Raw genomic sequence first — 16,926 nt, 5'->3', positions numbered from 1 at the left:
AATGGATCTCCTGCAGATCTCAAAGTTAAGGATTGCTTTGTAAAACTGGGTGCTGTAAGTCAGACACGATGGGCCATTAACTGAGTTTCTCTGACCTCTATCAGAAAAATTAAATGGACAAAGAGTCTTCTAACTTGCTACTTACAAGTAATCAATTTAAAACCAGTAAGAGAACGCACGGGTATTTTGTGTTGTTATTTAAGCTTACCATAAATTGCTGTGCCAACTGCTGTTCTGGAAACAAAAAAAAAAAAAAAAAGTCAGCTGCTTTAGGAAGGCAACAGCCAACCTTTGAGCCTTGCACAGCTGGAGTGGGCAGGCACAGGGGAAACGATTCCCAAGGCTGACAGAGAAGACAGCCCATTTCCCAAATGTGCATATGAATTTGTGACTCCTGAAGAACTGATAGGACCTTGACCTTGTGTCAGGACCGGGGTAAGCCTGCCTCTGCTCTCAAGCTTAGCGTAACTTAAACCTTCCTGCCCTGCTGATTTTTTGTAGTGCCCCGCAATTCCATCCAGCCAAACTCACCTAAGCACTAACAGCTGCTGCTTAGTTCAGCATCCTTCAATCCCAGGGAACTGCTCTGGCATGTAATTCTTCTGAGCCAGCTGAGAATGTGTGTGGGATTTTGTTATTTGTTGAGATCCTACTTTTGAGGGAGCTGAAGATAGTAATGATACCCTGAATCAAATCCAGACACGTGTCTATCTTGTTGCTCCTCCCCTGAATTTTCCAGCTGGCCTGGTGCTAACCAGCTTCACTGCACTGTGGCTGTAACTTGCTTCAGAAACTGATACGACTGATCCAACAGCCATGTCGGCCATCTGGATGCATCTCTAGTCTGAAAAAACCCCATGAATTTGTGCCATGCTCCACACTGCTATGCAATTTCAAGGCCTTTTACCATCTCATACCTTAAAATACCTTAAAGACAGGCAGCTTGTTCTGCATCCAGTTGACTGGAAATGCATACAGGGCCACTTTGCTTTTAAGTCCCTTGGACACAAATGTAATACTTTGCTGACTTTGTGGAGACACACATTGCCTGATCTATCAGAGCTTCTACTGTGACAGCTTATTACAGTTCCTAAACCTGGATAATCCACGCCGCAGCAAGCATTTTTATAGCACTAAGCTTTCTTTCCATATCAGCATAATTAAAGCAGCAACCTTTGTAAGGACAGATGAAGCTGCTGTACCTTCTGTCATGAGTTTCCTTCTTGCTCTCTCCTAGAATCAATGTTCTCTGATTGGAGGGAGGGGAAGAAAAAAAAAAGAGGTATCTTATTAGGGTAAAATCTAAAGAGATGGAGAATAACATTATTTCTCATCACACTTGAGGATTATCCGTTACACTGAACAGATCATAACCTTCTGACAAGACACACAATTCAAACAGCAACATAATAAAGCATTGCTGGAAACCGTACCTTGTAACATTTGAGAAGCCACGGAAACTGACACTTTCTCCTTTCCATACGAAATGAACGACTGGCAAACCCTTCTTACTTGGCAAAAGCTTTTCCATACACCTTGATCTGTCCAGTTCCTTCTTAAAGGCATTTTCTAAAGATCTCTTACATTGCCAACTTACCAGCTGCCAAACTCCCCCTGGAACTTGAGGGAAACAGGACAAAGCCAGCAAAAGCTAACACCTTCTCTTACACAGATTTACTAGAGCACATATTGAAGCTGACTTGGAAAGAGAAAAGTGCTGGTATATTGGTATAACCAAAAAAGAGTTGCTCCTTGCCCAGAAATTGCTTATGCAACACAAGGCTAACGCTGACTCTCTCTCGGTCTCTGAAATTTGGTTTCTTTGGAAATGGCAGCAGACGTGTTACTTCACTTCCAGCCAAGCTATAAAAAGCCTGCAAGTATCAGGAACATATCCACAACTTCCATGAAGCTTAAAACTTTCTCTCATCTTTTTTGTCCGCGGAACAGACTTGCTGACAGCACTGGTATTACTCTAATAGCAGATTCCAAAGACTTAAAATGCTATGCTTTTACATCAGTGCTTGGACTACTGCTGCAAGGGAATAAAGCCTTGAATATTAAAAAAAATTGCAATTTCTTCAAATACAAATGAGTTCAGCTAGAAAAAGAGGCCAGAGGCCTGAAACAGAAGATTAATTTTATAAAGTTCTACTGCAAGGCCAGCAGTAGAAGCAAAAGGCAGGCAGCAGAGAAGGAATGGCTTTAAAAGAAATAATGGGAAGACAAAAAAATGAAATAAACTGGGGGGGGGGAGCAGATTTCTCTTTGCAGTCAAAGCACATTTGCCCATTGACTTAAGGATAGATTGTGGCACGGCATTCCTGAAGATACGAAACTTGGAAGATACTTGCAGCTCTAAAGCAAAGCTTCAGAATGCTGCTGTACTTTCTTTTCTGCTTCTGGACTACCTCACAGGTTAAACAAACTCCCAGGATAAATTATCGCAGTCCCCGAGACCCCTACATCATGCAGTGAGGCTGCTTGTAGACTGTACACAGGCCAGCGTCTCTAGAGGCCTCAACACTGCACAGCTGCTCCCCAGCGCTGTAGGATTTTGAGGCAGATTTAAGGGTTACATCCAAACAACTAAATTGGCTTAACTATTTATAGAAAACAGATTTTTGTCATGCTGGACCTCTGGTAAAATGCTGTGACCGTAAGCAAGGCAGAGTAGCTATTCTTTACCAACATGACACACAAACACTACATTCAGGTCTTTCCTGAGCATGGCTTGGCTACTCACAGTTTCAGAGGTGCTGTTAACAGGCCATGCAGGGCAGGGCTTTTCTTCCCTTCTGGGTCTGTACCAGTGCCTGGCTCTCAGAAATTCTTGTTGGTGCCTAGGAATAAATTGTTGTGAAAGCATCACTGAAATAAATGCTTTCCTCTCCTCTTCTTTTAGGAGCATCCTTTGAAGCAGAGCTTTTAAAAGGATTGCACAACGTTCTAAATCATGTGACAAAGCTGTTCTGTCTGTTGGTGTCTTTCCCAGTGCTAAGCTATTGCAACACAGGCAAAAGAAGCCCCTGTGCAAACTGACCTGAGCCCTGCACAACATCCCCCTGGCAGCTCACCCCTCGCACAGCAGATCATGTGGCACAGTCAGCCCTGCCCCGGGGAGCTGCGGGGCACGAAGAGAACATGATACACACAGCTCCCAGCAGTGGTACAGCCCTGCAGTTTCTCTCTGGCTCTGAATGAAAGCAGCCCCCAGTACGTAAGCAATAACAACACAGCAGGCACATGGAGACGCAGGCTAGCACCACTCAGACCCCCGATTAAATCTGCACCTTTGCACAGTGCTGACTTTGGCTCATCTCTACAGCTGTAAGTACCCCCACACAAGGCAACATTAAATAATGCTAAAACATACTCCCTTCCTATCACACTTCGCAATGAAGCAATTCCTAGGCAACAACATTTAGTTTATGAATGAGAGGAGCTTGTATTCACAGTGTGGAAACAGAGAACTATATCCTCTAGCATATTGGCCATGGAAAACAATGGAAACATTTTGCTCCCTGAGTTGCCTGAGGATAGGTGCATGAAAAGCCTGGCAACAAACCCTAAGGAAGAAATGCACCCTGTTCAGTCAGTCAACAACATGAGAGCACCTATTAGCAAACACCAAACTAGTAAGTGCTCCTCATAACAACCTTGCAAAGAAGGGTGGTTTCTCCGCCTATTAACTCATCTAAGAAGCAATAATGGTGAAAGCTGTTATGAGTTGTTGGCTCAGTCCCTAAAAGGTACCCACCGACCATCACTTTGTTCATTTACACTAGCAAGGCCGACTCATCCAGCAACACGTGATACAACTTAAGAACTACATCCAAAGACAGAAAACAAATTCCTCATATAATTAAATAATCTTTATTTTATAAAACATAATACAAAGCATCTACACCATTCACTGGTGGAACATTAGTTGCTATTACACAGTAATTCAAACACAAGTTATTATTTCACACTAGTTCTGCAGTTTCCTTTTAACATTTTGCTCTAGCCACTATGGACTAGCCTGAGGACAGGTCCCACCATGTGCTCCATAGCTTGAAATTTATACTTCTGGGTCTGTGATTCTATGCTGGAGCCCACAATGAGGTCTTGCTCTGAGACACTGTTGCTAGCTCTACTTCATAAAGCCATTCCTAATTGCTCTTTTATTTTCTGGTGCCCTTGTTTAGCTTCCAAAGCCTCAACACTGATCACAGTGCTCTATTTCTTCCAAGCAAGTTTCCCCCCAGTTCAAAGAAGGGGACCAATCAGCCATGAAGTGCATTATCTTTAAAAACATGTTCACACAATCTGTTTCATAAATACCTGCAGTCACTAACTGACATCCTTATTCACTTGGGCAGGTATGGACTGTACAGCCCCCACAGAAGGGCTGTAAGCATGCATTATGCTGCACACCAAACCAGAGGTCAGAGTCCAAATCATCAGGACTGCTCAGGAAAGTCTTCTTGGTAGGCAAGTCAACAGCTGCGCTGAGAAATGAACAGACGGTTTTCACCTACTCCTCTTCAGGACTTGCGGCTGAAAGCCCTTATTCCCTGGGTCAGGCTGGCTGCTGAAACTCTTTTGGCTCCAGATTTACTGCAATCCTTACTAGGGAAAACCCACTACATAATACTTTCTTCAACTTGGGAGTCCACCTGAACAAGAAGCAGCAAGCCTGATCTTTACACCTGTGTCTAGCTTACTCCTTTTGACTCCTACCCACAAGCACCACTGCAAAACACCTTGGATTCCTGCTTTTGTGAGGCAAGCCAGACACTGGGAAATGCCGCGTTCAGGTGAAAAAGTACTGATGATGGGTCATAGTGAGAAGTGCTTCACTCAAAGCAACAGCATTTTGCCTTTACACAGCACATCTTGACACAGACCAAACATTTATCAAAGGTGGCTTAGTGTTAACAAATGAAAACACCCCACGAGGTAGGTAATACTGTACCCACTTAATAAAGTGGGTAAGCTGAGGCAAAAAGGCTCCTTGACACGCCCCACAGCAGCAGCAGAGCTGGGAAGGAACCAGCAAGCCCCAACTAGCTCTTCTTGTCTCCCTTCAAGGCTCAATAGTTGTATCACTGCACTGTGCTAAATAAGTCAAGTTTCCTTTTCAGGACCAGCTCACCCATCAGTTGGCTCTTAATCTGCAGTGCTTTGGGCTCTTCAGGTCTTTGGCTGCAACGGGCAAGGCTCACAGCAGAACTGGCACCTGAGCTGCACTGGAGGCCTGGTGCTGAGGCTCAACATAAACAATCATGATAATGACAGCAATAACAAAGGAACAGTGCGGAAGAACATACAGTGAAATAAACACCAGAAGCTGCCAACTGGGAGACAGTTTTTCCCAGCAAATGGGACCAGACAAGGAACGCTAATTTTTTCTCCCAGTCAGGTTCACTTTTTTGCTTAAAAAAGGCCAGATTCTGTGCCTCTTGCTTCTTTAATTATTAGGCTGTAAAATAAGTCTCTCTTACCCTATAAATGCTCACTTTTATAAAGTGACCCAGATCCAATCAGGGAGACAGAGGTGAATTCAAAGCCCAGGGATCAAGGCATCAATTCAGATGAAGGACAGCCAAGGTTAGGTCTCTAGTTTGAACAGGGCAGAGGACAGATTTGAAGATGGGTAGCTCTTCCACCTTAGCCACGGAGTTTTGAAGATGCATGTTGGCCGCTTTTCAACCAGAAATCCCAATTTGGATCTGAGGAAATGCTCTTGTCAAAACTGATATTTATGGTCCTGGGGAAAAACATCAATGCTAATTTGAAGTGTTTTTCAATCATTTTTCCATAGAGCTTCCAGACATTCACCTGCGGTACCCCACTATCCCCAAACACTGTGGCAGCCTCTGGGTTCAGATACACTGATCTGAATCTGGGATGACACTTCAAGGGCAACAGAAATACACCATCTCCACTACAAATCATCCCTTTAGACTGCCAAAAATGGCAAGTACAGATTGTGTGCAGATTGCTGCAGCAAAACATTCTGCATTTGCTGTTCTTATTTTTAATAATTACTTACAGCTTGTGGAAGGTATTTGTCTGACAATCTCAAGGCATGCCATTTGGTCTCAGGCTGGCTCCATGCTATGCCTGCGTTTAGGTCAATAAGCACAGCAGAGAGAATTTTGGCGTTCTGCAGATAAATCAGGGTTTGGTCCATCAGCCAGAAAACCATTTACTGGCAAGTCCTGATGGGGCTTCTCGTAACGGAGATTGCTGGTCACTCAGAGAGCTAAAAGCAGTATTTGGAGGGGGCGGGGGGAGTTTTAAGTCAGGGATGAAGAAGAGGGAAAAAGTCAGAAATGCATTTCGCATCAGGGGCTGTGTCTTTGGGTGTATTCACAGAGCACCTAGTCCTGCAAGGCGCCAGTGCCGATTAGAGCTTCTGGACACTACTGAAATATAAGTTATCAATGTGTTATTAAATAAGTTATTACAAGGAATTAGAAAGGGTAGGAAACAACGACCTACCTAAAATACTGTTCTTTCTAGAGTCACACTCTAGCTCAACCATCAAAATCGTTTCTCCCAAAGACAACACAGGGATAATGAACAAAGTGCAGATAACAACCATCATTTTGCATTTATATAGCACCTCTCAAGTAAAGATCTGAAAGTGCATAACACAGATGGATCAGCTCCATCACCCCCAATTCACAGATGGGGAAATTAGGCACAGAGTTAGAGTTATGTGACTTGCCCAAGGTCACATAACAAGTTGGTGGAAGAGCCAGGAATTCCACCTTTGATGAAACACTAGAACATGCTTCTTCCTAATAGTATGAAGAATCACTCTAGCTGACTAGACTGTACAGAACACTGAACATGAAGATCTAGTGTCATTTTCTCCTCTCTTCCAAGTTTCTACCAGTGCTGAAGGAGTTAGCTACTAGCGTTACTATTTACACCTCCACTGCTGGATTAGCTATGCTTAGTCTTTAAAATTAGCCCTTCTTTTGCTCATATCATTTAGTATATGCTTACATACACACTGAGCCAGCCTCTGCCAGGCCAAACACTGCAGATCCAATGAATCCATGGCATAGCTCTATGGATTCCAATGGAATTATGCCAGGGATAAATTTGGCTCCAGAATTGCTAACGTGTGTTGGCTCCTCTCCTGACAGTGGCATTTCAGGCACGATCCCCTTCTGGCCAGATTGTCAACTCAAGTCTTTACTCAGCATCCAGTCAGTGGTTTTTCAGATGTCCATTAGTTTTCAAGTATAACTCATCACTCCTCCGACTCCTCCAAGCGTGGTACTTCTTCATGCTCTTCCTCCTAGCGAAGCGACAGATGCTGACCATGAAAACCCAGGAGACAGCGTACATGATGACACCTCCCAGCTTAATGTACCACCTGGGTTTGGGAGAGGCAAGCTCACAGTACATCAGCCAGGCCCCCACTCCAATCCGCACCCCAGTGAAGAGGACCACGAAGAAGAAATCCACCACATCACCTGTGAAACTGTGGTAACATCCCACCTCCTTCAGGAACCAGCGGGCCTGCAGCAGCGGGTTAGTGATCTCACTACCAAAGATGACAGCATTGACCTCCGCAGCTGACTCCCCGAGTGCCAGTGACGCTGTGATGCCCAAGATGCTCACCAGATGGTGGGCCAGCATCAGGGCACCCTCTGTCTGGAAGTACACGCACCAACAAAGGTCGAAGAGGAAGTAGCCCAAGCTAAGGCACAGCCCATGTACCTGAAGAGTTGTGTTTGGTGATCCTGAAACACAAAAGACACCAGACAGAGCTTTAAAGCATAAAGGCAACAAGCAGGCAGGATCTCAGACAAGGAAGGGGGATTCACCTTCCGCACTGGCAGGCTGTTATCAGCTTGTACTGATCACAGCTCAGCTGAAGTCAGACAAGTCACAATGCTATAGTTGTTAGTCTAACAGCTGCACATACGTAATGGCCACACAACGTGATCACACACTCTGCCAGATTGCAGCTGGGGAGGGCCATTACACTAGCAAAATACAGTACCAGTCTCTCCATTTCTCTAATATTTCCCATCACAATGCAGCTCAGATATCTCTACAATCACAGGCTGGACACCGAGGTGATAGGAGAACCTCACTTTGTGCCATCACCCCTTGAGGGACTTGGGACCTTAACTTTCACTACTTACCTGGGTGACTCAGAGGCCAGGGACCATCAATAAAGCCAATGTAAGCAGAGAGACAGGTAGCAAGGATGCCATGCGTCAGTGTGACCAGCCTGCAGCTCCATTCATAATTCCGGTGCTTGTAGCGATGGCATAACCAAGCGTAGAGAGAGAGCCAGGCAAGCAGACTGCAGGCTACCCGCAGAGGCAGAGGGAACAGCATCCTGTCACAGGAACGAAAAGACAAATTGCATCAGAAGGTCTAGCCTTCAGCAGTGTTAGCACAACCCAGTGCAGCGTCTCACCCGTAACCATCCCAGCACTGACTGTATTGTGCTGTTTCCTGATGCTGTTGCTTGCTCCTGACAATATTTTTCTGCAGTTTCTCCAGGGAAAGGCCTACATCAAAGAAGGGTATCCCTGAGAATTAGTGCGGATTCACCATGTGGCCACCAGCAACAAAGACCCCCAACCAGTATCACCTCAGCTGTGGGAACATGCACTGAAAGCCATGACCTTGTAAGGCAGTGAATTCCTAGCCTGGTTGAACAGAAAACACCACGACTTGGTAACACACCTTGGAGGACTTCCTCAACCAGTCTACAATGCAGGATCTGCTGGGATATGATAGTGCCCATCTGCACTGCCTGAGGGACAGGCTGAGGAGTGCCACATCCAGCCATAAGACTTTGATCCAGAGCTATGCCTGCCCCTTTGTTTTTCCTCCCTGCCCATATTTCTGCATTTGGCTGGTCTGCTTGTGTTGCCCCACCTGACCTACTCGTCCTGTCAAGCTGTTTGCTAGCTTGGTTCCTCCTCTCCTGAAACAAAAAAACCAAGAAAACCCAAAAAACACAGTCACTTGTTGGGTTCACTGCTAATCAATATTCACAGTGCAGTGAAACCAACTCCAAATAAATCAAGAGAAACACAAAGGCATTGCCATCTCCTTCTGCTACTGAATTTTAACCTTTTAGCACTAACACATTTCCAGGATAATTTGAGGGGAAAAAAAAAACCCTGTAAAATCCCCTTGTCTTCCCCAGGAAAACTTACAGTGGAACAACATAGTTCAAGCTTCTTCATGAGCATGCGAGGACAAAGCTCAGATGAGAACAAAGCACACCCCAGCAAACAGTGACTGGATAAAGCGGCCCACCACCTTCGGGTACAGCCAAGCACTCCCACAGCCAGTCCCTTTCCCACCCCTGGCTGCACTCCACGAGTGCCCCCCGCCACCCCAGGCCTCCCTGGGGCAAGGCGCTGGATGCTCCCTCCTCTACAGCTTGAGAGGAGTGAGACAAGGTGAAAACCACTTAGCTCTCCTAACCGCAGACTTCATTTCCCCTTTTCTGGCACCAAGACCTCCAAATCTTTTTGATACAAAAGGATTAGAAGCTATGCCCATGAAGATTTTTTTCAGCAGTTATTTCTTTCATACACCTTCCCTTACTCACCATGCAACACAGAATCTCTCAAACAAGCAAAAGATATACTGAAAGAACAAAATTACAGTACATAAACGTCTGTGGAAGATACTGCTGTTGTTGCTAAAAGCCTCCCAAATACATAACACTCTAATATCTACATCTTGCTCATATTTATAACGCCTCTCTATAAAACATAAGATGTGTCTCATTACTCCTGAGCATTCAGGGAAGTGCATCAAAAGAAGGTGAGTCATGCTCTGGGATATGCGAGTTTCCAGTTGTGCAATAGCAAAAGCGCCGCTGGTCCTGCTGGTACCTGCTGACCGTCACGCTGGATTCACACCCAGGGCTGGGGAACACCAGAAGGACTACACGTGACGAGGAGTCACGGTTGCAGCGCCCGACCTTCCTGTTTGGCCTGTTGCAAACATCACCAGGAATGACTTGGGAGGCTGGGTAAACAAAACCATTATGGTATAATGGGCCGCGAGAACATAGGAAGATGAAATAAGGATGTGATTAACTGCTCTGACCAGGTGTTTCCATTGACATCCCTGGTACTCGAGGTCCATATGCATTCAGAGTCAGGGCAGATAAGGCTGGAAGAATTCTGACAAGACAAAAGGCACTGACCAGCTGGAGAAGGCTGGCAGAAGGAAGAGGAATGATGTTTTAAATATTTTGAGGTGTTTTCCACACCTACTCGTGAAAAAGATACTTCTCCATCGCCTGGAAAGAAAGAAAGGGGGCTATCTTCCAATTGTACATCACAGCTCAACATGTCATTAGCATATACAATACGTATTGCACCTGTGAATTAAGCCTGTCCCCGCACTCCAGAAAGGGCAATACCCTTTAAAAACCGCAGTAATTGTATTATCTTTTGTACCACCGGTAGCAACGGATGAAAACGGGCTCTGCAATAATTACGGTGCCTAAAATCCTAGTCCAGAGCAGCCCTGCTCTCCCTAAAAAACGGGACGGGCACCTCCGGCGCAGCACCGTTATTCCCGTTATCAGAAAATGGAGGAGGCCCGCACGACGCGCCCCAGCCCAGGGGCAGAGCCCGCCGGGCCGCCCCGAGCCCTCGGGCGGCCAGCAGCCCTCCTCCCGGGCGCCGATGGGTGGATGGGTAGATGGAGGCAGCCGCCCGCCCCCTGCCCTGCCCGCCGCGGCCTCCCGCCCCCGGCCCGCTCCGCTCCCTCCGAGCCGCCCGCAGCTCGGCCCCCGGGGACCGGGCCCCCCGCCGCCGCCGCCGCCGCCTTCAGGGGCGGCCGGGGAAGGCCGGAAGCCGGGCCCTTCCCCTCGGACTCACCTGCAGGGACGCGGCTGCCGGGGCCGGACCCGCCGCCACCTCCGCCGCCCGGGAAGAGGAAGCGGCGGCGGCCGAGGGGCACCTGCTGGCGGGGAGGAGGGACGGCAAGGGCCGCGGCAGCGAAGGAGGGGGGCCGCTCCCCCGCAGGCCTCGATAGCCCCCTTGCCCAGCCCTCCTAGACCCAGCCGGGAGGCCGGGGACCTCCGGGGCCACCACCGCGCGGGCTGTCCGGCCCCCCTGGCCGGGGGGAGCCGGGTTCATCACCCAACAGGCTGTCGCTGGCAGAACCAGTGGTAGGTCACGTCCCACTGGGCACACACGGAGCATCGCTTCAGCCTGCGGGTACGGAGAATTGGTCCCATGCACCCGCTTCAACCATCTCACTCATCCCAGAGAGCCCAGGGCTGCAGGCAGACACGGGCTCACTTCGCTCACACCCGGGCAGCGCCTGCTGTCAGCCCACTCGTACAGAACTCACATGACTGCATCGGTATAGCACCAGCTTCACGGCAACGTGCCCCGCGGGGTTCGTCATCCACAGAGCATGCCGCTTCAGCAGGCTGGGAAAGCACACAGCCCTGCCCTCAGCGTACCCCCTCATCCAGCGCTTATGCAGCAGTTACAGAGCCCAGCAACTTCTTCTCACTACAAGCACTCAGTGCTAAAACACATCTCTCTCCTCCCTTCACGCACAGAGTAGCCTATGCACAACACCTGAAGTAGCTTACAAAAAACCTTCCTCCAACCAACACACTTACCCCTTCTGTAAGTTGCAATCAAAACAACCTCTCACACCCAGAAATAAGGTGGGTTTTTTTCCCTTCATCCTGTCAAGTTTTACCTTTTGAAATATAGATGGTGGGAGTGCCTTGTCCCACTTCTTAGCACCTGTAATGAGCCTGTTTTCAACCGGGTATCTATCTTACCTTTCCAGTTCAGGCCAGGCACAGGTTTCTATTGCTACAAGATGCTCATTTTTCAGCTACACCAGCACGACATCCTCACTAGCATTAATAGCGCATTTGCTTCTCTGACAAATCTTAGGTCTCACCTTGCTTTCCTCCACCTTTGCTGGGCCAGGCAACCAGGCCCCCTCCAATAGCCTCAATAACAACTAAAGATGGAGCCGTTCAAATATTGAGCTTAGGATACAGAGCAGCATCAACAGACAGAAAGCTATAGGGCTAATGTTGACTCATAACACAGAAACAGAGCCACCAGGAAGAAAAATGGAGGCCACCACAGAAGAGCCCTCTGCAAGTTCTAACAAGGCAAGGTCCGCTCTACCTGGGGTAGAATATAGAGGAGGAGTTGTGGGGTTTTTTGTTCTAGATCATACAACATGCAAAATTTGCATCTAGGGAGATGCAAGGTGGCAAGTTAAATCATCTCCCAGTGGATTGTACCAGAAGTTGGGTGCAGCTTATACACTCATTTTCTTGTTTGCTTTGTGCAGAGTCAGCCATTCAAATAGGCAGGCTGAGTTGCGCTGGCTCAGTTTGCCTGCAGACAAACAGCATTCAGCAAAACAGCTCAGGACGGGAGCCTCTGCTAACAGTTATCTGCACATTGCTACCCATTTTAGTGTAGCTACACCCTCCCTCGGCAGCGCACTCTTTCTTCTTGTCTTCTTTCTGTCCCTATTCTAAGGGGGGCTTACAATGCCGAAGGGTCACAGAGTGTACCAGCTTGCCAATACTAGGAAACTTCTCCCCCAGAAATAAACTAGAAATATACAAGAACTGGAAATATACAGGAGCGCAGTAGCCTTCCCCCGTGACAGGCCAAGACTGACGCTCACTTCTTGTGACTGTAAAAGCCCTCAAAGATATTTGACAGATAAAAATCAGGCACCTGTATTAAAAATTACATTCTTTGAAGTGTTAGCAAATAAGAAATCTAATGGGATACAGACGGGCATTGGTGCTGCAGAGAAAAAAAGCCAGCCTGGGATGTAGGCCATGACCAGAATTTAGCAGTTTCCCTGTGACCTCACGTGCATCAAGAGCAAACACCTCTGTTTAATGGCCCATTCTTAACTTCCCTGCGATACTGACCGTGACTCATTGGCAAGGCAGGTTATGGGCACATTAATCACAAATCTGAGCTTCAGCTGACCTTCATCTATGCTTCACACCTCAAGCCTGAGCTCCAGAGCACATGGCTCAGTCTCCGCTTGTTTCCCCACCAGCTCACTCCGTCCTGAACTGCGTGAAGGGCATGAGCCAGAGCTTTGCCCGTGACTACTAGCCTTAGCACGCTTAGGTTACCCTCAAGCCTGTTTTCCTCAGCATTAACTTTAGCTGCCTCCTTAAGACCCAAAACAAGAGAACATTACAGCAATCGTTTCTTTTTTAAAAGAGAACATAACTTTATTAGAAGTCTCACCACTCTCAGGAGTTTTCAGAAGAGCGCAGTGACTCTCGCAAGAGTTCATACCTCACGAGGCCAGGCCCCCAGAGCCATGCTGCCAAGGAATCAGGAGTGCATAGCTCCTGTTTTTCTAAACGTATTAGCCTGCTAACTTGCCTGGATTCACAGCTGCGATGCATTCTGAGGGCATGTCAAAAATTAGGTTATTTCATGTCATTCTTTAATCTCTCCAGACACCTTATTCTAAGCCCCAGCCAAGGCAGATATCTGCCCTGAACAGTGCTGACGTTCGTGAGATAAGAGGCACGGAGGAGGCAGTGAGGCTGCATCCCCACGGCAGCGGTATTCCCACTGCTCCCCTCCGGCAGGGGTGACACCCCACTTTGGCCAGAGCCACACAGGCTGTTTCTTTAGCTCCACAAGGAAGCTCTCCCAAACAAGGTCTTTGAAAGCAGGAAGGAAAGGCAACCAGCCTTGCTAAGCTCTTAAGCTATTTTACAAGGCAGTTTGTTTCTCAGCTGTAAGCGAGGCTTTTATGGGAGAGTAAATCTGAACTGCAGCCTTAAATAGGGGGAAATTCACATTAAAAATGCAGGGGAAATGTCAGAACACAGTTCTGAGAGGTAAAGAACACAAGAGAACTGGTCCATACTCTGAGACCTGCTGGGATGGAGCAGATGTTACACCGAGATCTGCCTAAACATTACTGTCACCCCTGAAAATATAGTCACTTATTAGACTTGCTAGCCATGCATTCAGCTTAAGCGCCTTGTAAATGAGCCAACCCCAGAACGGAAAGAGCATTCAGAGAGGGCTCTTCCTAATCATCTCTCACACACAAAATGCCTGGGTTTTTTGTTTCTGGTTTGTTGGGGGGTTTTTTGTTGGTTTTTTGTTTGTTTGTTTTTTTAAAGCAATCTAAGGCTAGGGAAACACCTGCTTGCGGACTTTATTGGCACAAGTCTAATTCTTGACTCTTGTTTGCAAGGGCCTGAGTCAATCCCAGTCAAGTCACAGTGCTCTACGATCAGTATCTGCTTGAATGCAAGTATTTTAAAAAAAAAAAAAAAAAAGAAATGTATCATTAAAAACAATGAGGTAAAACAATGCCTCACCTCAAGTACCATCACTTCACACACTCAAAGGACAACTCCACTACACACCTGTAAGCACTTGAATCTTGTTCAGAGGCTTTCATCCAAGTACTTAGTGAAGCCTGTTGTCCAGCTCCAGGATTAAGGGACAGCGAGGCCCAGTAACTCTTTGCTAGGTCACACCCATACCTTGTCCCGCTGGCAGGAACATGGGATTTTTCAGATTTGATTTTCTGCCTCTACACTGTAAAAAAATTGTACCTCCAAAATGATCACAGAACATACAGATAGTGCAATCACTGATTGCAGACTGAACAGGTCTGGCATTGCCGCCCCCCTCAAGACTGTACCATTGCTGGCGAAGTCAGGGAGTCAGTTCTGTAGACGTGCCAGGTTCCTCAGATTTCCACTCAACCCCCCCTTCTGTCAGCTTTCCCATGGTCCTAGCACTGATTTATCTCCTCCAGGGGTAGCAGACTACTGCCAGTGCCAGAAAGTCAATTCCACATTGCTTTTAGGAGTTCTTTTCACAGGAATAGGCATCAGTAGCCAGGACTCTAGCGCAAGGGATTATCATCAGTGAGCTGTCAAGTGCCCATTAGTTTTCACAGGTGCATTCGTACTCCTCAGGCTTGTCCAGGAATGGTATTTTTTCAACATTTTCCTCCTGACAAAGCGGCAGATTTCAACCATGAACCCCAAAGATACAACGTACATGGCCAGGCCTCCAGCCTTGAGGAGCCAGTTGGGATCTGGGGATGTCACCATTGCATACATGATCAAAGCTCCTCCTCCGATTCGCAGCACCAGGAAGAGGAACACAAAGAAGAAATCCACCACCTCTCCCAGGAAAGTGTGGTAACACCCCATTTCCCGCAGAAACCAGCGGGTCTGGAGCAGTGGGTTGGTGATCTCGCTAACAAATACGACAGCGTTGACTTCTGTAGCAGACTTCCCCAGACCCAGCACCATGATCATGCCACAGATGCTCAGCGTGTGATGGAACAGCATTAGGTCCCCCTCTGTCTGGAAACAGAGGCACCAGCCCAGGTCAAAGATAAAGTAACCCAAGGTCAGGGACAGCACATGGATCTGAAGAGATGTGTTTGGTGAACCTGAAATGAAAGATGTACATAAGCCTGGGGTCTTATTTAAGACGTTATTCTACAATACAGAGCAATACAGTTTTTGCTCAATACAGTTTTTGAGCAGGCCCCTTTCCTCCCTAGTTTCCAGCCTTACCCTATGGACCAAGTGCCAGGCTGGACACTTGGATGTCTGGTTCCGCTCTCCCCTTACACCTCAGCCTGCCCAGCAGACCCAGGCAGGCTATCCCATCCTGACACACTTCTGCTCCTCTTTCTTTCCACCCTTTAAAAGCAGGAATGGAAAGCCTGACCCCCATCAGCAGAACTATTTGAGATTTAATGACAGAAAACAGCAAACACAACCCCACAGCCAAATGCCAGGAGTTATTACACCCTTAAAAATGTAAATAGCACTTAGTCGATTCTCAACACATTGCTACACCTAACGCTGCAATAAACTCCAGCTGCCAACCTGGAAACTTTCAGTATGTACATGGATAAAACAAAATAAAATTAAAAGATTAACAGTAAGAAGGAGTTAGGGTTGGAGAGGAAGCAGGGGAGTTAAACAAAATCCTGCCCCAAACACGCTCCAAAAGCATACACATAAGAGAACAGACAGCAGAAGCAATCAGCCCCCCACTCTGCCCATAACCAGGTGTCCACGCCACATGACAAGGACATGTGTCAGGGTAAGACTCCAAACATACCTGCATGGGTCAGAGGCCAGGGGCCATCCAAGAGAGCAACGTAAGCCGAGAGGCAAGTGACAATCAGCCCATGCAGCAGAGTGACCAAGCGACAGTTCCACTCGCAGGAACGGTGCTTGTTCCAGGAGCAGAAGCAGGCGTACAGACACAGCCAGGACACGAGGCTGCAGGTCACCTCCAGAACGATGGACACCATCCTGCTGAACACAGAGCAAGGACGTTACGAGCGCAGCAGCCCTGCAGCAAGGGGTGTTCATCCAGAACATGTGCCTCAGCAATCCCCCAGCCCATTCACGGAAACCCCAGGGGAAAGAAAAAAAAAAACACAACCAAACCCAAAACACCAAAACACACACGAGCAAACCAAGCCCAACCACCCCACCAAACACACCTCGCACCCTTCCCGTGAGCATCCAGCTCCCCCGAGACCCCCCCGAGCACCACCTCCCTGCAAGCCCCTCCTCGTTTCCCAGGCTCTAACGCGTTTGGGGAAAAACAAGATCCCAGCAGCCCCCACCGAGCCAAAGCGCCTCAGCGCTGCCCGGCGGCAGCTCGCCCTCGGGGGCCGGAGCGGGAGGGAACCGGGACAGCCCGCGGGGGAGCCCGACCCCCTTCCCCAGCACGGACCCCCTTCCCCAGCCGCCCTGCCCGCTCCTTACCCCGGCTCGCCGCTGCCGCCGGCCGCTCGCCGGCTCTGCCGCCCGGCTGCGGGCTGCGGGAGCGCCCGGGAAGGGAGGCGGTGCCGGCGCGCACCGAGAGGTTTTACTTTCCCCTCCCCGCC

At 48.1% G+C, this 16,926-nt stretch overlaps 2 protein-coding genes across 6 annotated transcripts; both read right to left on the bottom strand.

The window, feature by feature from the left end:
• Positions 1-3,903: 3,903 nt before the first annotated feature.
• On the bottom strand, positions 3,904-14,815 carry LOC134524964 (TLC domain-containing protein 5-like). Of its 4 annotated transcripts, none has more exons than XM_063355316.1 (3): positions 14,698-14,815; positions 8,160-8,359; positions 3,904-7,751 (listed from the first exon to the last, which is right to left on the bottom strand). In XM_063355316.1, exons 2-3 carry the CDS (start codon positions 8,356-8,358, stop codon positions 7,213-7,215), a joined length of 738 nt encoding a protein of 245 aa, XP_063211386.1. In that variant the 5' UTR covers position 8,359; positions 14,698-14,815; the 3' UTR covers positions 3,904-7,212. The 4 variants fall into 4 exon arrangements, with proteins under 4 accessions (XP_063211386.1, XP_063211383.1, XP_063211384.1 ...); XM_063355313.1 differs by lacking the exon at positions 14,698-14,815 and adding an exon at positions 14,417-14,546; XM_063355314.1 differs by lacking the exon at positions 14,698-14,815 and adding an exon at positions 13,269-13,324.
• A 104-nt stretch (positions 14,816-14,919) lies between these two features.
• Positions 14,920-16,926, bottom strand: LOC134524965 (TLC domain-containing protein 5-like). 2 transcript variants are annotated; one of them, XM_063355317.1, is made up of 3 exons: positions 16,805-16,926; positions 16,146-16,342; positions 14,920-15,462 (listed from the first exon to the last, which is right to left on the bottom strand). In XM_063355317.1, exons 2-3 carry the CDS (start codon positions 16,339-16,341, stop codon positions 14,924-14,926), a joined length of 735 nt encoding a protein of 244 aa, XP_063211387.1. In that variant the 5' UTR covers position 16,342; positions 16,805-16,926; the 3' UTR covers positions 14,920-14,923. The 2 variants fall into 2 exon arrangements, with proteins under 2 accessions (XP_063211387.1, XP_063211388.1); XM_063355318.1 differs by having other exon boundaries at positions 16,146-16,345; positions 16,805-16,857.

Source organism: Chroicocephalus ridibundus, chromosome 18 (assembly GCF_963924245.1).
Source record: "Chroicocephalus ridibundus chromosome 18, bChrRid1.1, whole genome shotgun sequence".
NCBI lineage: Eukaryota > Metazoa > Chordata > Aves > Charadriiformes > Laridae > Chroicocephalus > Chroicocephalus ridibundus.
Note: the sequence above shows the minus strand (reverse complement) of the source record. Positions and strands in the feature narration are given on the sequence as shown.